The 23,105-nt window shown below is 34.8% G+C and overlaps 1 protein-coding gene across 3 annotated transcripts; it reads right to left on the reverse strand.

The window, feature by feature from the left end:
- Nucleotides 1–540: 540 nt before the first annotated feature.
- LOC114264630 (bifunctional 3-dehydroquinate dehydratase/shikimate dehydrogenase, chloroplastic) lies at nucleotides 541–22,839 on the reverse strand. Of its 3 annotated transcripts, none has more exons than XM_028205308.2 (11): nucleotides 22,535–22,839; nucleotides 22,152–22,363; nucleotides 10,909–11,014; nucleotides 9,518–9,736; nucleotides 3,161–3,507; nucleotides 2,877–2,940; nucleotides 2,643–2,751; nucleotides 2,408–2,551; nucleotides 1,679–1,827; nucleotides 926–1,088; nucleotides 541–804 (listed from the first exon to the last, which is right to left on the reverse strand). In XM_028205308.2, exons 1-11 carry the CDS (start codon nucleotides 22,553–22,555, stop codon nucleotides 761–763), a joined length of 1,578 nt encoding a protein of 525 aa, XP_028061109.2. In that variant the 5' UTR covers nucleotides 22,556–22,839; the 3' UTR covers nucleotides 541–760. The 3 variants fall into 3 exon arrangements, with proteins under 3 accessions (XP_028061109.2, XP_028061111.2, XP_082771232.1); XM_028205310.2 differs by having other exon boundaries at nucleotides 22,482–22,600; XM_082915106.1 differs by lacking the exon at nucleotides 22,535–22,839 and having other exon boundaries at nucleotides 22,152–22,390.
- Between the last annotated feature and the right edge of the window lie 266 nt (nucleotides 22,840–23,105).

The raw sequence follows: 23,105 nt of genomic DNA on the forward strand, positions 1-23,105 counted from the left end.
AAATATAGAGAAAAAATTAGTTAAAATTATGGAGAAATAATTCATTATTTAGAAAATGTATTCAATATGTCAATGAAAGAACATTTGCAACAATACAAATCCTCTCAAAATCTCCATTTTGACACTCAAATTAATGAGATCAAACTTCCCTAACTTCATTGTAGTACTAGTGTATCCCCACCATGGCCCCCTGCCCTCACAAGTCTAGTTCCGCTACTTAAGTAACCGAGCTTAGTCATTTTGACTTGAACTCGTCTTCTTTTTATTTCATCCTTATATACTTTCTGCCAAAAGTATCTCCATTTACAAAAGGACTGATGTTTGGTCATTTTTTATTTTTTTATTTTATGACAACACCTTTTGCATTCGTCTCGGGACAAACTTGTTCTCATCATTCTTTACCCCCATAGAGAAATAGTTCTTGCTCCCAATGTTTAAGTTACTAAATCTATTATATAGATTATGAACTGAATTAACTACTGTAGCATAAACTCTAAGGTTTCTAATAAAGAGTTAAAAATGGTACCTCCACACAACATGGGAAACAAAAAGAAAGGGGCTTAATCCCAATCACTTGGCACCCATTTTTAATAACTTACCATTTGATAAAGTGAGGCTACATGTTTGAAGTCCAACATGAAATGAATATTTATTATACAACAGAATAACATAACAAATGACAAGAAATTCAGAAATCGAAGTGCGTCAGCTGTAATTCGATCCGGCTACCAAAAGGCAATATTAACCAAGCAATTTCTTTTTATGTGTTCTTTGCTAGGGTTTCCCTGATCAATTCTTTTGGTGCTGCAGTAGTGAAATGAACCAAAGGTCATGAAAAAGCAGAAGAATAGGGGCTAAAGTCTATAAAGCATGAAACAAAACAAAATATATTAAAACAAAGAATGTCGAAACGGGATCATCTTACCGGGCATTCCAGTGAACCTTTCAAACTGTACAAATGCTTGATTTATGAACATCTCTGTTCCAAACACAACTTTGGCTCCTGAATCTTGTGCTTCTTGCAAGAGTCTGGTCCATTTCGGGGTGTAAATGGCATCAAAAACCAGGGAATAGCGGTTCAAAGCTTTCTGCCAAAAAATAAAAAGCAAGATCGGCTTATTTATTAAATTGTGATGGACAGTCAATGTTGTGAATGCTAACAAATTTGATGCACTTAATAATACAATGAAATCTTGTAGACAATATATATTTCAAATACTTTAAATGCTTTGTATTGTATTAGTAACCATCAAGGTTTCTGAATTAGGCTCAGTTTGGATGGATGGATAGATTTCAAATCAAGAGACTTAAGGTTGAATTTTATAAAAATATAGGAGATTAAGCTATTATGGAATGAGAAACGAGAAGGATGATAATATAGCTATAGAAGATAAAAGTATTTTATTAGGATCCTTGTAGAATTAGAACTCATAGCATGAAATATCTCAAATAGTTACTTTTACATTGTTATTTCAAATCCATCGTGACAAAGCTCTCGAATTCAATCTTGAAAATCAATATCTAATTATCAAATTCAATTTGAGGTATTCTCCTGAAAATGATTAGTACCAAATCCTTTCATCTGAAATCTATAAATCCAAACACAAGCTTAATGTTTTTGCAGACCTTTGCGTTTAATTGATTGTGGTGCATCTAAATAAGAAAAGAGGAGGCAAACCTTAGAAATGGGAGTTGCATCAGTTTTTGGTTTCATTCCAACAGAAGTAGTGTTTGCAAGAATCATCCCGTCTTCTGGATGGAAATCATCTAATTCAGCAAGAGTAATAGCTTCTCCATCAACTTTACTGGCAAGTTCTTTAGCTTTTTCTGACATTCAAAAGAAAACACAAATTCTCACTAAGTCGGTGAGCAGAAAAAAATCCAATGTCCATCTGAACAAGACTTCCAAAAAGAGCAAAGAAAAATAGAAAGAAGATTTTTTTAGTCCCAAAATTAATTATTATACAGAAGAATTACATAAAAATAGGCAGTACTGTTTTGAAATAGCAGTATAACATGCTTATCAAGTAATTTTTTTTTTTTTCATAGATCAAGTGAATTTCTAAATTGGAAAAATACATATATTTTTTATTTTATGTTGTGAACCTCCATTTCAAAATCATGTCCTGAGATATATTTTCTATTTTCTGAACTCCATTTTTGGCAGTTCCAAACAATCAAAGAAAAGAAATTGTTTGAGAAGGGGCTGTTTTGTTATTCAATTTTTACAGCTGTGTTTTTATTAATGTTGTGGGGCCAAGAAATCTGATCACTCATAAGTTAGTACGTAGGTGGAGTAGAGGATAACTGGTTTGCAATAACAATCCTTTTCAATTGAGACATAGCTGTCAAATTTTTTGACAATGATGATATCAATGATGACAGATTATAATATTCTAATTTGTACCATATGTGCGATTGGCAACTACAACTCTTGCACCCTTCTCTTTTCCACCATAAGCAAGTGCCTTTCCAGCCCCACCAGCTCCAATGACAACAAAGAGTTTGCTAGCTAGAGGTGAAACAGCTCCGCTGCTAGAACCATTTGAGCCTGCAAAATAAAATTTTGACTTGAAAATCTTTATAATGAAAACAAAGAAGTCTAAATTGAATTCGGATAGCTCAAATAGCATATCAGTAACCTCCTAGTGCTTCCTCAATAGCCCCAATAGCTCCAAGATAGTCAACATTATAGCCAATTAACTTGCCATCGCTTGGTTTCCTGACCATGCAACTAATAGCTCCTATTGCCTGTAAGATTTTAATCATGAAATGACTTTTTATGCGTGACATTGAATGATGACCTTTCCAGTTGAAGTTGATGTTACGTGTATATTGGTACTTTGTCAAAAAGCTGCAAAGGGATTTTGAAATACCTTGGCTATTGGATCAACTTCATCACAGCATTTAAGTCCAGCCTCCTTGTGTGGAATTGTATAGCTGCATTTGAAAACAATACACATTTACATAAATATATATATATTTTAAATTTATTTGTGGAATAATTTCTATGCATTTTAGAATAATTTATTTATTGAGTAGGAAGATTCAATATTTCATTTCTGAAGAGAAGAATACTACTTTCAGTGCACTGACTTCAGAAATAGTATTCATACAAACTAGGGTCTGTGTATGTTTATACTTCCCAAGAGATCCATACCTGTAACCAACAAAATCAGGAGATGAATAGGTGTTGAAAAAGTTTGCGACACTATCAACCAGCAAAGGTAAATAGATTCCATTAAAACCAGCTGATCTAAATGCTGTATTGTATAGATGAGGACTTTTGCTGTGGCCAATAGGATTTCCAATAACCCCATGTACTTTGGTATCGGGCCCTATCTGTCTGAAATTGTACAACTCCAACAAATCTTTTAAAGTTGGCTGCCCAGGAGCGGACACGATTCCTGATTCAAGTGCACCGAAAGTGAGAAACCCTCCAAATTTGGCACAAAGTATGCGAGACATCAGGCCCCTTTCACCCATAACAATTCCTATTGTTGGTACCTGCAATGTCAGTTGAAGTGATTCACATACTGTCAAAACTTGCTGGAAATTGTGTTCATGTATATAATATGATAGTGGTGTTGGTGGTAGATAGTGGCATGTATAGAATATGATAGTGGTGTTGGTGGTAGATAGTGGCATGTATATAATATGATAGTGGTAGATAGTGGTAATATATAATATGTAAGTGGCATATAATGGGTTATGATGATGTTTGTAATATCTCCTATATAAGGAGTGTCATTTGGTCTTGTAAGATAAGAAGTTTTGAATATAACAGAAATATATTCCTTCTTCCTCATATTTTCTAAGTTTCTAAGTTGGTATCAGAGCAACAAAAAACACAGCAGCCCTAAAACCGTCATAGCCATGTCGGAAGTCACGTCCGAAACCACTTCAACCCCTGCCGCTGCCATTCCGGTGAAAACGTCCAACTCTCACTCTGTCCAAATCACCACCATCCGCCTAAATGGTGATAATTTTCTCCGTTGGTCACAATCTGTCCGGATGTATATCCGTGGGCAAGGAAAGATCGGTTACATCACTGGTGACAAGAAGGCTCCTGCTGTTAATGATCCGCTGTTCGACAGTTGGGACGCTGAAAACTCCATGGTTATGACATGGTTGGTCAATTCCATGGAGGAGGATATAAGCTCTAATTACATGTGCTATACTACTGCACAAGAATTGTGGGATAATGTTAGTCAGATGTATTCTGACCTAGGAAATCAATCTCAAGTTTTCGAATTAACTTTGAAGTTGGGAGAGATTCGTCAAGGAGATGATTCCGTCACCAAATATTTCAATTCGTTGAAAAGGTTGTGGCAGGATCTTGACATCTTCAACACATACGAATGGAAATCGGTTGACGACTGCAACCACCACAAGAAAACTGTGGAAGACAGCCGTATTTACAAGTTTCTTGCCGGCCTCAACATTGAGTTCGATGAAGTGCGAGGAAGAATTATTGGCAGACCTCCTCTCCCATCCATTGGCGAAGTATTTGCCGAAGTCAGAAGGGAAGAGAGCCGAAGGAGCGTCATGCTTAAGAAAAAAGGTACTGGTGAATTAATTGAAATTTCTGCTTTAATTAGCGATGCTGCGGCCAACAAGGCTGCAAATTACCAGCGCAGGTTTGATGATAAGCCACGGGTCTAGTGTGATTTTTGCAACAAGCCTCGCCATACACGCGAAACGTGTTGGAAGATCCATGGCAAACCTGTCAACTGGAAAACCAGCAAACAAGGAGAGAAGAATCATGGCTTTCCTACCGCTAATGAAGCCGATTCAGGTCCCTTCAACAAAGAGCAGATTGATCAACTCTTAAAGCTGATAAAATCCAACTCCTCATCCGGTACTCCTAGTGTTTTGTTGGCACAAACAGGTAGAAATCCTAAAGCCTTCTCTTGCCTAAACTTCTCTCCGTGGATCATAGATTCCGGTGCCTCCGATCACATGACTAGTTTTTCCCATTTATTTAGTACCTATTTCCCTTGTTCTGGTCATGACAAAATCAGAATAGCCGATGGTAGTTTTTCACCTATTGCAGGAAAATGATTTATTAAACTAACTGAGAAAATTAATCTCAATGCTGTTCTTCACGTCCCCAACTTAGCCTGTAACCTTTTGTCTGTCAGTAAACTATCTAAGGATTCTAACTGTCGTGTTACATTTTTTGAATCCCATTGTGAATTTCAGGACCAGAACTCGGGGATGATGATTGGGCGTGCTAGGATGCTTGAAGGTCTTTACTACTTTGATGAAGTACCTGTTAGTAATAAAAAAGCTCAGAGCTTTAGTAGTACTAGTTCAATCTCTATTCGAGAAAAAATAATGCTATGGCACTATAGGCTAGGACATCCTAGTTTTCTTTATCTGAAACATTTATTTCCAGAATTATTTAAAGGGATTGATTGTTCTTCTTTTCAGTGTGAAAGTTGCATTTTTGCAAAATTTCATCGCTCTACTTATTTGCCAAAACCTTACCAGGCTTCAAAACCTTTTTATTTGATTCATAGTGATGTTTGGGGCCCTTCTAAAATCACTACTCTTTCTGGTAAAAGATGGTTTGTTACATTTATTGATGACCATACCCGCTTATGTTGGATTTATTTGATGAATAAAAAATCTGACGTGAAAAATTTATTCACAAATTTTTACAATATGATTGAAAACCAATTTCAAACCAAAATTGGTATTTTACATTCTGATAATGGAACAGAATATTTCAATGAGCAGTTGGGTGAGTTTTTGGAAAAAAAGGGGATTTTTCATCAATCTACATGTCGGGATACCCCTCAACAAAATGGCATTGCAGAACGAAAAAATAAACATCTACTTGAAGTAGCACGTGCTATAATGTTTTACATGCATGTTCCTAAATATTTATGGGGTGAAGCAATTTTAACAGCCTCTTATTTGATAAACAGGATGCCTACAAAGGTGTTAACATACAAAACACCTTTTGATTGTCTCAAAACTTTTTTTCCTAACACGAGGTTGTTTTCTGATTTACCCGCCAAAGTTTTTGGATGTACTGCCTATGTTCATGTTCCCAGTCAACTTCGTTCAAAACTTGACCCCCGTGCTATAAAATGTGTTTTTTGGGTTATTCCTCAAACAAAAAGGGGTATAAGTGTTTCGATCCTCAAAACAAGAAATTTCATGTGAGTATGGATGTGTCATTTGTGGAAACAAAATCCTATTTCCCCAACACTTCTCTTCAGGGGGAGACAAGTGGAGTAGAAGACCGTTTTTGGGATATTTCTATCCCGCTCCCCAATGTCATTTATCCTACACAAAAACCACATCTGTCTGATAATGATCACTTAGGAGAACCAAGTTCTATGGTGCCTAGTCAAGAAGATTCTTGTTTAGGGGGAGAAGTACTACAAAATGATCTAAATCCTGAGCTTCAGGTTTATACTAGGAAGCGATTTCATCTGAGGAATAATGACCCGAATGTCCATCCTAATGACCCGAATGTCCACTCGAGTTCTGGCATCGAAATTTTAGGTAATCCTATTCCTTCTATTTCCGACCTTGATGTTCCTATAGCAATTAGGAAAGGTGTCCGAAATTGCATTAAACATCCTATTGCAAATTACCTCTCCTATCAAAGACTGTCTAAAAACCATAGAGCTTTCACATCTAGGATTTCACACTTGTTTGTTCCAAGGAATATACAGGAAGCATTGGATGATTCGAATTGGAAATTAGCAGTCATGGAGGAGATGAATGCTTTAAGGAGAAGTGGTACTTGGGAGATAGTTGATCTACCCAAAGACAAGAAAACAGTTGGGTGTAAATGGGTGTTTACGATAAAATGTAATGCAGATGGAAGCGTTGAGAGATACAAGGCGAGACTGGTGGCTAAAGGCTTCACTCAAACTTATGGGATCGACTATCAGGAGACGTTTGCTCCTGTTGCTAAAATAAATTCCATCAGAGTACTGTTATCTCTTGCAGTAAATTCAGATTGGCCTCTACATCAACTTGACATTAAAAATGCATTTCTCAATGGTGATCTTGAAGAAGAGGTGTTCATGAGCCTACAGCCGGGATTTGAGCAGAGACTTGGAAGCGACAGAGTATGCAGATTGAACAAGTCATTATACGGACTCAAACAATCACCAAGAGCGTGGTTTGAACGCTTTGGGAAGGCAGTTATCAGTTGTGGCTTCTCGCAGAGTCAAGCAGATCACACAATATTTTATAAACATTCAAAAAACAGTAAAATTGCAATTTTGATTGTTTATGTTGATGACATCATTTTAACTGGTAATGATGAAGCAGAGTTAGCAGCCCTCAAAGAGAAACTCGCAAAAGAATTTCACATTAAGGATCTGGGAGCCCTCAAGTATTTCCTCGGAATGGAATTTGCAAGATCCAAGGAAGGTATATTCGTTAATCAGAGAAAATATGTTCTTGATCTCCTTGGAGAAACAGGTATGCTTGGTTGTAAGATGGTGGAGACTCCGATCGAGCCTAACTTGAAGTTACAAGCTGCTAAGGCTGAAGAAGTCAAAGAGAGGGAACAATATCAGCGACTTGTAGGGAAATTGATTTACTTGTCTCATACGCGGCCTGATATTGCCTTTGCAGTCAGCATGGTAAGTCAGTTCATGCACTCACCAGGGGCAGAGCACTTTGAGGCCGTTTATAAGATCTTAAGATATTTGAAAGGAACTCCAGGGAGAGGCTTACTGTTCAAGAAACATGGACATCTTCAAGTTGAAGTATACACAGATGCGGACTGGGCAGGAAGTGTTACAGACAGGAGATCAACATTCGGATACTGCTCCTTTGTAGGTGGGAACCTAGTTACATGGCGGAGTAAAAAACAGAATGTGGTAGCTAGAAGTAGTGCAGAAGCAGAGTTCAGAGCTGTTGCCCATGGAATCTGTGAAGTAATGTGGATTAAAAGAATTCTTGAAGAATTAAAGCTTTCTCACCCGACACCTATGAAGGTCTATTGTGACAACAAAGCAGCTATATCTATAGCTCATAATCCAGTTCTACATGATCGCACAAAACATATAGAAGTGGATAAACATTTCATCAAGGAGAAAATCAATGCTGGCATAATCTGTATGACCTACCTTCCAACAGGTGAACAATTAGCTGATGTGCTAACGAAGGGACTACACCAGAAGCAATTTGATAAGCTGACTAGCAAGCTGGCTATGGAAGATATCTTCAAACCAGCTTGAGGGGGAGTGCTGGAAATTGTGTTCATGTATATAATATGATAGTGGTGTTGGTGGTAGATAGTGGCATGTATAGAATATGATAGTGGTGTTGGTGGTAGATAGTGGCATGTATATAATATAATAGTGGTAGATAGTGGTAATATATAATATGTAAGTGGCATATAATGGGTTATGATGATGTTTGTAATATCTCCTATATAAGGAGTGTCATTTGGTCTTGTAAGATAAGAAGTTTTGAATATAACAGAAATATATTCCTTCTTCCTCATATTTTCTAAGTTTCTAAGTAAACTTTTACAATTACAATGAAGGTCGGTTATGCCTGATGAAACATAGGAATAACAACATGATCTTTACTAAAATTGATGAAGGCTCTGTTTTGAGTAAATTTTCATGCCATTTCTATGCTGTCAAAATGTGAACGGCATGACTATTTTATAATGTGAGACATGAAGCAGAATGAAAATTAGTCAGCCTGTTTGGTTCCGCTTTTTGGAATTCAATTTTTAGAAAAATTTAGACTATGGTTATCCAAAAAATCAAAAAATAAAAAATAAAAAATCCCAAGCTCAATTTTCCGGATGCACCTTGGAAATAGAAATATTCTATCTTCTTTATTGCTCAATGGTTGGTTGTTGTACCGTTAGACCAAAAATCCAATGCATCCCACCGAGTTGTTGTATTTTGGAGGGAATTTTGAATTGTAGTTCCAAAATTCAAAAAACTGGAACAAGCAAACAATGATCCATTTTCTTAAAACACTTTTCAGAACAAAATTTTGAAAATCAATTCAGAAAAGTGAAACCAAATAGGTTGAATTATTTTATCTAATTTGTTAAGTCATTTGGATTATAATCTAATGTGGTTTAGGATATCTTTTGTTAAAACTCACAAGTAAGCCAATTTTGATTTTTTATGATGCTACACACATTTTGCCATTGTCAATAACATTTTCACATCATGACTTCATGAGAACTTATTTATTGGTTTTGTCCTCATTTGAAGGCCGCTGTTTTAATTTTCAAATCTTTCAATCAACCCCAAAAGTAGTTTTTGTTTTCTTATTATTGTGATCTATAGTTCTAATGAGCTTTGCAACAAGCATATTCTTTTTACACCTTCAAATTTTTCCTAAATTAGTGTCATTTATTTAGTTATTTTAAAGTATGTTTGAGCAATTGGAGTTTTGATCATTCAAGAATTATTTTATTTTTTATTTTTTATTCCAGGAAGAAAGCATATATCAATTGCTTAAACCTGGAGTTCAGACGGAATTACCATGACGTATAAATACTTACTTGAGAATGTGCAAGTAATTGAAAGATACGAGCCGAATCAGTGATGTCTTGGGCAGTTGTTGCAATCTTCACTATGTCAGCTCCTGTAGCCTGTATTCTTGCCGCAAGATTGCCAATTTCCTCAGCAGATGGAGTATTTTCATAGTTGTGAGAAGAAACAATGATTTTGACCTTTTCAGGCTTCTTGCCTTGAATCAATTTGTAGAACTCATCAGCCACCTTCAAGACCCAAAATTGTTAGTGACCTAGAAAGTTGTTCATTGGAACTTCAATAGCAAATCTGAAATCAGAATGACTATTGAACATCATTAACAGAAACTGGCGTAAAGCTGGCTTAGGGACATCATCTGTTCAACTATAAACAAGATCAAAGTATTTTTGTCAGTTTGGTGAGTTTCTTACACACACTTTGAATTTTAGTGTCCGATGGGGTGCTTTAGGAATGTATTTCTTGACAAATAACAATTTTCAGACGTCTGGAATTTTCCTAGATATAGTACCCATGCTCTTCCTTTCAAATAAAAATCCAGAGTAAATGAATATCATAGAAGCCATTCTATTCTGTTGGATATCATAGGAAGATGGACAGTTGATCACCAGTTTTTCCAGCTTTTTACCAACAAATTAATGAATCATATTCTAATATATAGAAGTCTCCAGTTCGTTTCCTTTGTACTTTCTGGGATATAAAGATGATGACTTTATGGGTTAAGTGAATTCCGGTGAAATGTACCACTTGGGTTATAACTGAGTTAGAGTTAGTGACTATGAAGCACCGACTCTTCGAATGTTGTAGCCGTGTCGGACACGTGGACACAGAGGGGAGACATGTATGTTATTTAATTAATTAATTTATTTTCAGAGGATATATTGGGGATACTTCGAAAACACATTTTTTCTTCCCATTATCTTAATACTTTTGATGAATGTTGAATGTTATTATTATTTTTTTTTTGATTTAAACACTTAATAGATCATTCATAAATTGTAAGTCTTAATTTAATTTTTTTTCTTCTTAATATAGAATTAGAGTTAATTTTTGTTAATACTGATCGTTTATGGATGTAATATTAATCTAAATAGTAAATAAAAATATATATTTTATTATCGTGTCTCCGCCGCGTCCGTGTCTGTATCGGCGCTTCTTAAGTTAGTGATAATCTTCATTGTGGGTACTTGTCAATGGCATTTATGGTTCAGCCATCAATCTTTAAGCTTCTTGAACCTTTTAGTCCCCTTGCTCCTGTTTGTCATCAGATAGATCTATATTCTGTGTATCATATAAAATGTTTTTTTGTTTTTTTTTTTTTCGTTTTAAAAAAAAAAAGGATTTTTCACATTTAAGCATCAAATCAATAAACTACTTGAATAAATGGTTCGGAGAGGGAAACCTTAAGCTCAATATCAATATAATCAGCACCTAATTCCACGGCCTGACGCAATGCAGCCTGTCGCCTTGTTTCATCTCCATCAAACTGACCACCTTCCCATGTTGGTCTGAAAAGAAAGAAAATTGCAAAACAAAATGAGATATTAAGTGCAGAAGATACATAATTCCAATTTACCTGTCAGATGAGACAAAAGAAAAAGTAAAAATATCTTCTTCACTATTTTCAGAAACATATGAAAAATTCACGGACAAAATTGATAAGTCAAGATATCTTTAAGTAACTATTGATTCTCACAGACAAAACAATTGAGATTGAGATATTTTGCATCATCAAATAAGACAGTATCAATATATAAAGTTTATGTGACAAAGCAGTTGATGGGATTTCACATGGAAAAATAATTTTCAACCACACTACTACAAACCATAAATTAGTTCAGTGGTTTAACTTTAATCCCTGATCTATGAATAGGAGATGTTGTTAGCGTCGAGCCAATAGTAAGGTAATTTTCTTTTAGTATTAGAGTGAGGAAGGAGATGAGCGTAATAGGGTGATTTTATCTTAGTATTGGGGGGTAATAAGTTAATTGTTGGTTTTTTAAGAGACAAACTATGAAAGTAGGAAATCTGTAATTTCTCAGATCAGAGTAGGGAATTTGAATATGTCAGAAACATTATTTGTAATCAATAATTTCAGTAAAGATAATGGATCTGTTTATAAATAATCAATAATTAGCAATTTTGCTAGGTGATTAATAGCCAAGAAATACTAATTGGCATGCTTAACGCTGTGTTTGGTTGGAGGATTGGAGGAGAGATTTGGAAAGGGAAAGGGAAAAGTTAGGTGAAATGTGAGTAAAATATACCTACATTTCACCTAATTTCACACACATTTTCCCTTTCTCTTTCCAAATCCCTCCTCAAATCCCTCAACCAAACACAGTATGAGTGTCCCCCTTTAATCTGAATGGTTCAATTCGCATTTTATGTAGTTTTAGAATGTACAGATCTGTCATCTTAGGCACCATTTGTGAAGAGTGGCCACTAAACAATTGAGAGTCAGATTTTTTTTTTAATTTTTTTTAAAGAAACTGGTGTAGGAAAGGTTTTGGTAAGGTCCCATTTTTCTAAACAACAATGATAGAGAGCTCTAATTTTGGAGTTTTAAAGAGTACTCTAATGATATGACAAGAGAAAAAAATAAAAAATAAAATAAAAACACAGGCACACACATCACGTCATACGTGAACCCCACTCCTTACCACATCACTGGAGCTCTCTTTAGAGCTCCAAAATTAGAACTCTCAATCTTTATTTTTTTCTAAATAGCTTTAGTGGAAGGTAACAGACCTTCACAAAAAAAATATTCTCCCAATTGCACCATAATGTAGGGTCTCAGGGACTCATCACGGGATCCACCTTGACAAACATTCATCCTCTGAGCATATCATCAAAGGAAAAAATCAAACTAATTCGATGATCGTAGCCACATGATCAAATCATATTATCTTCAAAATAAATAGATGATCAATTCTCAAAATCATACTCGTAGTCTAGTATTTTCAATATAAATGTGATATGATCATGTGGCTACGATTATCTAATCAACTTTATGTTTTTCCGTGTTCAGAAGCCTTATAAGATGAATAGTTTGATTATCAAGATGGATGTTGTGGTAGGCCCACCGAGACCCAATAATACGGTCAAATTGTTAGACTCAACTGGATACAAGCCTCCTCCTTATAAATGAGTCCATATGAATTCAAGAGTTGTTCAAAAGCCCCATAGTATTTTAGGAAGTAGAATTCAAGATTCCAAAAACCGATGATTTAAATTAAATTCTACATAGATCTTTGATGATTACTAATTGTTAGCAGGTATTTTAATATTATAATGATCTTCCGAGCTCCAAGATAAGTCATTGCCTAGTCTTTGCTTGCCTTATCCATCCAAGTCTTTGCTAGCCTTATCTATCCAAGTCTTCTCCAAGTCTTTGCTAGGCTTATCCATCTAAGTCTTCTCCAAGTCTTCCCATTCTTATCCATTCCAAGACTTCCAAGGTAAGCCATCCAAGGTCTTGGTCAAGTCCACCAATTCTTATCCATCAAGAACCTTGCTTATTAAGTTTTCTTTTCTATATATTTTGAACATATGTCATATCTTAAATACATACGAGAGAAGAAGTTTTGGTTGTGTTGTTATGTCTTGAGTGAGATTATCAGGCAAATAAAAAGGGTGTGTGTGATAAAGCTTTGGGTTCAACCAATTGTGCCGTATTGGTGAACCATACGACTTAGTCGGGCTGTTGTATCCTGGGGGAGACAAGTCAAAGTTTTTTTCTGCTACAATGGTGTGAGGCTTTGCCTAACCGCAGAGGGCTTGAATCTCCTTAAAGAGAGCGAATTTCCCGCGCCTCAGCCCGTTATTGTAACTTTTATTATTTGTATTTTCTGGTGTTTTATTTGTAATTATCACCAACAATTTTAAGGAGATTCAAATAGCAAAAGTTCATGGAGCCAATACTGGAGAAGTCCAACGAGAATACTGGCGATCTCAACAAGCCCTTCCGGTTCAAGGGAGCTCATTTCAAGAGAAGGAAAGGCAAGGTGCTTTTCTACCTCAGTCTCCTCAAGATGGCTTATATCCTGACCGAGAAAAATCCGAACAAAGTCCCCACTGAAGAGATGACTGACGGGGAGTATGCTGCTCATCTTGAAAAACTCGAAAAATACAATACAGATGGGTATAAATGTCGATACTATCTTTTGAATTGTCTTTCAGATCAATTTTATGATTATTATAATACTACTTACACCACTGCCAAGAAATGACACTGAAGAGGCAGGCGCTAAAAAATATGCTGCAAGCCATTTTTTCCACTATCAGATGATAGATGGAAAATCAGTGGTGGAGCAAGTTCAAGATTTTCAGATGTTAGTAGCTGAAGTTAGATCTGAAGGCATCAAAATTGGAGACAATCTTGTTATAGCAGGTATTGTTGACAAACTTCCATCATTTTGGAGGGAGTTCCAGAAGTCAATGCGTCACAAGCAAAAAGAGACGTCCTTGGAGACTCTAATCACACGGATTCGGGTGGAGGAAGAAGCACGAGGACAAGATGCGCTTATGACACAAGAGCATTCCACTACAAAGGTAAATTTAACTTCTGGAAATACTTTACCTAAAGGTCGATTTCATAAAAATAGTCACTTGAAGCCAGTTAAGAAAATTTGGAAAAATACTGGAAGGTCACAAAATAAAAATTACCCGAAGCAAAAGAAATGGAACCAAGAACCCCCTTCACAAGATTTGACAAACGTGACATGTTTTGTGTGTGGCAAAAGTGGGCATATTGCTTGAACTTGCAAATTTCGGAAACAACAGTCTCGACCACAGGCTAATGTTACCGAGAAACCATTTGTGGCTATGATCACAGATATTTTTATGGTTCAATATGTGGAAGGGTGGTGGGCAGAATCTGGTGCCAATAGGCATGTCTGCTATGATAAAGATTGGTTCAAAGATTTCACTCATTTTAATGAGGAGAGGACTGTAATGCTTGGTGACTCCAGTTTAACCAAGGTGCTCGGGTGTGGGGATATTGAGCTGAATTTTACCTCTGGACGTGTGCTTGTTTTAAAAGATGTGTTGTACACACCATCCATGAGAAAAAATTTAATATCGAGTTATTTGCTCAACAAAGCTGGTTTCAAGCAGACTATTGAATCTGACCAATATGTAATCACTAAAAAAGGCATATTTGTGGGGAAAGGATATGCCTGTGATGGAATGTTTAAATTAAATGTTGAGAATAAGAAAGCACATGTTTCTGTTTACATGCTGTCTTCTATGAATTTTTGGCATGCTCGTCTATGTCATATTAATAGCCAATATGTGGGAGTTATGAGTAGTTTAGGATTAATTCCCAGACTAACAAATAAGTTTGAGAAATGTGAAGTTTGCCGTCAAGCAAAAATAACTAAAAGGCCTCATAAAAGTGTGGTGAGAAATACTGAATTGTTAGAATTAATTCACACTGATTTATGTGAATTTGAAGGAATTTTAACACGTGGTGGAAATAGATATTTTATCACTTTTATTGATGATTTTTCAAAATACACTTATGTATACTTGTTGAAAAATAAAAGTGATACTTTTGAAAAATTTAAAGAATTCCTTCTTGAAGTTGAAAATCAATTCGGTAAAAAGATTAAAAGATATAGAAGTGATAGAGGCCGGGAGTATGAATCTTTTGGATTCAACTCGTTTGCTCAGTCTTTGGGAATAATCCATGAAACTACTCCACCATATTCACCTGCATCGAATGGTGTAGCAGAAAGAAAAAATAGAACTTTAACTGATTTAACAAATGCTATGCTAATTGAAGCAGCTGCTCCTTCAAATTTGTGGGGAGAAGCAATTTTAACTGCATGTTATGTCATGAACAGAGTGCCACATAAAAAAAACAAAAGTTACACCTTTTGAGTTGTGGAAAGGGCATAAGCCAAATTTGAGATATTTGAGGGTTTGGGGTTGTCTAGCTTTTGTTAGACTGGTGGACCCTAAAAGACCTAAATTAGGTGTGAAAGCTGCCACTTGTGCTTTTCTTGGATATGCAACAAATAGTACAGCCTATAGATTTTTTGATATTGAAAACAAAATAATTTTTGAATCAGGTGATGTAATTTTTCATGAAGAAAAATTTCCTTTTAAATCTAAAAATGGTGGGGGTCAAAATTATCAAGAAAATATTTTATCTGAAACCGGCTCCTCTACTCCTCTTTTACAAAACCAAGATACTGTAGTTTTTGAACCAAGAAGGAGTAAAAGAGCCAGATTAGAAAAAGATTTTGGCCCTGATTATCATGTTTTTAATGTAGAGGAAACTCCATTAACTTTACAAGAAGTTTTGGCATCTCCTGACTCTGTTTTTTGGAACGAGGCTATAAATGATGAGATAGAATCATTATTATCTAATAAAACTTGAGTATTAGTAGATTTACCACCAGATTGTAAAACTATTGGCTGTAAATGGGTTTTGAGAAAAAAAACTTAAACCGGATAGAACTATTGATAAATATAAAGCAAGGCTTGTTTCAAAAGGTTTTAAACAACAAGCAAATCTTGACTTTTTTGATACATTTTCTCCGGTTACTAGAGTTACATCCATTAGATTATTAATTGCAGTGGCTGCAATTCATGATCTAAAAATTCATCAAATGGATGTTAAAACAGCTTTTTTAAATGGAGACCTGGGTGAAGAAATCTATATGGATTAACCTGAGGTTTTTGTGGAACCCGGTCAAGAAAGCGAAGTGTGCAAGCTAGTTAAATCCCTCTATGGCTTAAAACCGGCCCCAAAACAGTGGCATGAGAAATTTGATTACTGCATGATTGAGAATGGCTATAAAACGAATGAATGTGATAAATGCATTTACTATAAATCTGAAGAGAATTCACATGTCATTATTAGCCTCTATGTGGATGATTTACTTATATTTGGCTCTAATTTGCATATCATCATGGAAACTAAAAATATGCTTAGTAGCCATTTTGATATGAAAGATCTTGGTGAGGCTAATTATATTTTGGGAATGAAAATTACCAAAACCTGTGATGGTATATTTCTTGATCAGTCGCATTATGTTGAGAAAATTTTGAGAAAATATAATTTTTATAACTGCAAGCATGTTCTTACTCCTTTTGATCCTCATGTGTGTTTATTTCCTATTGAAAATGATGAGGATGTAATTAATCAAAAGAAATATGCTAGTATGATTGGTAGCTTGCGTTATGCGACTGACTGTACTAGACTTGACATTGCCTATGCAGTTGGAGTACTTAGTAGGTTTACTAGCAAGCCTGGCAGTGATCACGGGCTAGCCATTGAGTGTATTATGAAATATTTATCTGGTACCATAAAATATGGGTTGTTTTATAATAAGTTTCCTGCAGTACTTGAAAGTTACAGTGATGCCGATTGGAATACCTTGTCAGGTGATTCATTATCAACCACTGGTTACTTATTTACATTGGGCGGTGGTGCTATAAGTTGGAAATAAAAAAAAACAAACCATTATTGCTAATTCAACAATGGAGGCTGAGCTTATTTCTTTAGCTACAGCTAGTGAAGAAGCAAATTGGTTGAGAGATTTGTTAAATGAAATCTCTTGCTGGGAAAAACCAATTCCACCTATATTGATTCATTGTGATAGCACCACATCAACTGGTCGAGTTAATAACCGTTATTATAACGGTAAATCCAGACCTATCAGAAGAAAACACAGTACTGTGAGATCTTATATGAATAATGCCATCATAAATGTAGATTATATTAAATCTAGTGATAATCTTGCAGATCCATTAACTGAGGCCTTAGCAAGAGATAGAGTCTGGAATACATCGAGGGGGATGGGGTTGAAGCCCATTGAATATAGTAGGAGCCATGTATGAGGATATTCAACCCAGGGACCAGAGATCCTGTAACTGGGTTCAATGAGGAAAACGATCATATGATGGCCGTGAGAAGTGCACTAAATTACTTTTTTCCCATCCCTATGATGTAAGTACATTTATCCTGTAATGTTGTAGCGGCTGAGTTATTAAAAAAACTCTTAATGAATTTCTGTAGCTCTTATTGAGTGGGGTGTTATAGTTACAGGAGCACCCTTGACAGAATTCACCTATGTGAGTGTGGTAGTGGGGCCGCTACCTATGAGATTTGGGCTAATTCTCAAACACACTCATGAATCCTGGGATCGCACAAGACCGTAATGTGTTAGCTTTTAAAGCTTTTGTGAACACCTGGAATATTGTGCAATAATTATTTATTTCCCTTAAGTAGTCATAGTTCAATGCTAAGCATATTATTGGCTCTGGAGTAGATATTATTGTTTCACTAATGGAGGTTCAATGCAGAGCACACCTACCATGATGCATAATATCCTTATTTGCCTAATAATCTCAGTTTTGGTTACCTATAATATTAAAATAGGTGGGGGAATGTTAGCAGGTATTTTAATATTATAATAATCTTCTGAGCTCCAAGATAAGTCATTGCCTAGTCTTTGCTTGCCTTATCCATCCAAGTCTTTGCAAGCCTTATCTATCCAAGTCTTCTCCAAGTCTTTGCTAGACTTATCCATCTAAGTCTTCTCCAAGTCTTTCCATTCCTATCCATTCCAAGACTTCCAAGGTAAGCCATCCAAGGTCTTGGTCAAGTCCACCAATTCTTATCCATCAAGAACCTTGCTTATTAAGTTTTCTTTTCTATATATTTTGAACATATGTCATATCTTAAATACATACGAGAGAAGAAGTTTTGGCTGTGTTGTTATGTCTTGAGTGAGATTATCAGGCAAATAAAAAGGGTGTGTGTGATAAAGTTTTGGGTTCAACCAATTGTGCAGTATTGGTGAACCATACGACTTAGTCGGACTATTGTATCCTGGGGGAGACAAGTCAAGGTTTTTTTCTGCTGCACCAGTGTGAGGCTTTGCCTAACCGCAGAAGGCTTGAATCTCCTTAAAGAGAGCGAATTTCCCGCGCCTCAGCCCGTTATTGTAACTTTTATTATTTGTATTTTCTGGTGTTTTATTTGTAATTATCACTAACACTAATCATTGGCTAGTAGCGTGATTAGTAGCGTGAGCAATCACAAGAAGTGATCTTCCAACAAGTGGAGTAGAATAGTTCAAAAAAAAAAAAAAAAAAAAAAGAAGAAAAAGACAAAGAGTGAATAACATTTTAAATGTGAAAAATTTATAAAATCACATTAAAATTGTCATAATTTAACAACTGTCTGTTTGGCTACCCAGAAAATTCCATGAAAATAAAGAAACAGTGGCTTCGAAATGTTACCAACTTGCCATATATTGGAAAGTCTCGTATAAACATTCAAACTAACCTCAATTAGAAGAAGGAATTGCATTAGAGACACATAATGAAGACGCTTCTAAATACTTAAAAAAACACACAAAACCCAACTGAATATTAAAAAATGCTATTCAAATAGAAATTTTATACAGAATATTGCATCAAAATGATGTGACAGTATTATTCGTGCAATTAAAGCCATCTCAATAGGCTTTTTTGTTGTAAAGAGACAGAATCAAAACACGCCGAAGTTATTATGTATAGGGTAAATTACACTCACCTGCACTGAGGTTTAAAGAAAATATAATCAGCCCTATATTTTTAACATAATTACACTAAATTCCAATTTAGTTGGGGTTGGACATAGGGTCCTCCAACCCGCAAAAACCGTCCATCCCGAATCTCCTGCACCTATATAGTCGGTTTAGCACATTCGTTAGAGTTGGATGCGGGTTAGGATTTTCCTATTTCGTGGGTTGCAGGCAGATCGCGGGTTTTACTTGCACCTGCACTCGCTTGCCCGCATTTGTATACAATTTTTTTTTTTAAAATCTGGACTGTCAGATTTTCTTGTAAGTTTTGTAAGTATGTAACCCTAATCTTCTATTTTCTCACTCACTTCACTCAACAACAGCCTTTTCTCATTTCTCTCACTCTTGCTCTCTATGTATTAACTGACCAATGACCGGTGATCGGCAAATTGATACATTGAAAACCTTTGGCGAATTGGTAAGCCCTTCTCTCTTTGGGCACCTTATGACTTGTACGAACACTCAACATGAAAATGTGGACTGGACTCACCGGTAAATTCCTCCTGTTACTTTTTTTTTTTTTTGGTTCTAATCATCATTTTGCAATTGTTTGTTTATTTTTATTCTTTTGTTTTATTTATCTTTCAATTTTTGATTTTCCTTCCATCTTCTTCTTAGGTTGATTTGTATTCTATTCTATTAATCTTGCATTTGAAAATAAAAATAAAAATGGGGGTTATTGAATTCAATTGATGTTGTCATTTTGATAATGTTGTTCAGAGTGTGTTTTGTTGTGTTTGGTAGATGTAGGATTACATACAACACTCTGTCAAGGACATGAATAAATGAAGAAGAAGAAGAAACACCGACACTACATATGGGACCTGAAGATGCATTGTTAGGAAAGCGGGATGAAATCATGGAAATGACTAAAAAGGCCCAAAAGAATATTTAAAAAATGGGGAAAAACAAGCCTAATAATAAATTTTTAAAGGAAAAAGCTCAATCTGCAATCCGTTCGCAACCATCCACACATCTGCGAACCTTATTCGCACAAACTGCAACCCGTACTGCAGGCGGTTGTAGGTTTAATTTTTCTCAAACCGCAGACATACAGGCGGGTACAAATCGTAAACCGAACAGTCAAAAACCGATCCGCAAGCACCCATAATTTTAGTAAGTTTAAAGCGACCGAAACAAATGTACATAACGCATAGATAGCAAAATAAACAATGATAAATATACATGTTAGTAGAATAGAGATGACAATATTAAATTTTCATTCGTACAACTAATAAATTACTGATGAAAAATGGTTTAACTATTATATAAAACATCAAGAGAGACTAGTTAAAAGCTTAGTTGCACGAAGCGGGAGCGGGAACGGGAGCGGGAGCGGGAGCGGGAACGGGAGCGGGAGCGGGGAAGCGTGGCCATGTAAAGGAGTCGTAGTTTGGGAGCGCTTATATATTATTTTTATCGAAATATTTTTAATTTATCTATATAAACATTTTTTAATTTTTTTTAATTAACATATATATGTTATAAATTTTTTATTTTTATGTAATATCTAATTACTTAAATACAACATAAAAAAATATTTTTTTAAAATGAATAACAAATAGAAGTAGTGGAGTGGTATTTTTTAGAACACTAGTCATTATCTTGGAATAAAATTTATTATATTTTATTTAATAAAACAACATTTATGTTTTATTTAAATATATTTATTATTTTTTATCATATATATTATTTTTATTGATAATATTTTTAATTTATTTATATATATTTTATTTTTAATTAACATATATATTATAAGTAAATATCATTTATAAATAGTTATTTTTATTGATATATGATATATATATATATATATATATATATATTATAATTGACATATATATTAATTAAATATCTTTTGAGAGAGAGAAAGAGAGAACAAATTATAAATCAGAGAGAAGAGAAGAGAAAAGAAAAACCGAGAGAAGAGAAGAGAGATAAATATGCCTATTTATTTATTTTTATATTTTTTATATAATATAATATGTCTGTTTTTTAATGGGCTTCGATTGTATTATAATTAGTATCCATTATTTTTTGAATCCGTAAGCTATAGGCCCAATGAAGCCCATTAAACATTTTAACTGCAGCCCATGACCATATGCCAGGTCAAAATAAAATATATATATAAAAAAAAAAGAAAAGAAAGATAAATAGAGCAAGTAAGTGGGACAGCTTAGCTTTGTTGTCTTCTCTGTCTTCAAAGCCTAGGTTGATTTGTTCCTTCGACTTCTTTCTCGGTTTGTTTTGCTTCATCTTTTTTTCCGTAAGTATGTATCTTCCTTCTTGTTCTTCTACTTCTAGCCCACATTTGATTTTGAAAAAAATCATTTTTTTTTTCTTTAATCAGATCCATATCTTTAGATCTATGACCAAATTTGCTTCGAATTTTTTTTATTTGGTTGTTTCGGGAGTTGTTTGGTTTTCATCATTGATCCCATCTTGAATAGAATCGCATTTCTCTCCCAAAAGAATCGCGTTTCTTACACGATTTTGATTTGGGAACACAAAATCACATTTTTTTCAAAAAATCGTTACCTACTGGAATGATTCCTGCTACTAAGGTTAAAAGTTTGGAACTAACAATATTTTCTCCAACCCTCATTGGAGGTGAATATAATTACTCTGATGTATAAGTTTTCTAAATGAATTTTCTAGTTTACACTATTTGTTTTGAAAATTGAGTTTTTTATTTTTCATATTTTATTTATTTTTAGTGAATTTTTTTAATATTTTAAATAATTTTTTTAAATACACCTAATTTAGATACATTTAAAGAGTTTTGTTGTATCTAATGCATTTTGTAAATTTTTTTGTACAAATTTCATAAAGATTGAGTGAATCTTGAAAGTAAAGAAAAAAATTTGATTAAAATATTTAAAAAATTAATAAAAATATAAAAATACGAACTAAAAAAAAGGAATTTTTTTTACTTTTTTAAAACCTACAAACCAAACATAATTCATCTCTATCCTCCATCCCATATTTTCTTAGCTACCAAACATAACAGAAGTACCAAACCAGTACTAAAAACAGCAAAAGTGAGTGAAAAATTAACCTGTAAGTGATGAGAGTGGGGAGAGGACACTGCTTGATGAGAATTTGGAGGTCATGATGAGGGCTAAAGTTCTTCAAGTAGTCAATTCGAACCTCAACAAGGTCGGCGCCGAGCTCTTTGGCTTTTCGCATCATTAACAGCATCTGATCAACATTCTCTGCCATTACAGGAGCGCAAATCATCGTCGAATTCCTTCGGCCTCCCTCGCTGATCTGAAGATCCGACGTAACCAATTGCATTTTCACAACACAAAAAAAGAAAAAAAGAAAAAAACAAAACAAAACAAAAACCAGTTCAACAAACACATTATTCATATACAAATTCACATACACATAACGCATTCACATGTATAGAAATTTCACAAGGACTTGTTTGGTTAGTACCGGAATGCTGCTGAGAGTCATTTTTTTTATAAATTTTTTTTTAGTTTGCTTTTCTGGAGGATTGAGAAGATGGAGAGTCCTTCAAATGGCAAAGCTTCCTTTTTTCTTTTTTTTCAAAATTTTTTTGGAGAGAGAGAGAGAGAGAGCGAGAGAGAGAGAGAGAGAGAGAAAATAAGTTTGATGGGGTGGGTTAGGTGTTATATATAGAGAGGAGACTGTGGAGTTACTTGTAGAGGTGGATAGTTAGCTGGTTTCATGGGCTTCTGGAGAATGCTGGGAAAATGTAAAAACAAAATTGGTTTGCTGATTATTATTTATTTGTTTATATATGTTTTTAACACATTAATCTCATTGTCTTGTTGGACATGGGTTAGGTATTGACCAACCCGATCCGGTAAAATTGACTAACCCGATCCAATTAATCTATTTTTAAGCGCTTTTGATAATATAGACGGATGTATGTGAATGAAAAATTTTCAAATCCGCCTATATTTGAACGAATCCAACCCAATGTGCCAAACTCTAAAAAAATTAAAATCGTAATTGAACCGTTAAATTATGAAATCAGACC

Source organism: Camellia sinensis, chromosome 2 (assembly GCF_055761805.1).
Source record: "Camellia sinensis isolate YWXY chromosome 2, ASM5576180v1, whole genome shotgun sequence".
Lineage (NCBI taxonomy): Eukaryota > Viridiplantae > Streptophyta > Magnoliopsida > Ericales > Theaceae > Camellia > Camellia sinensis.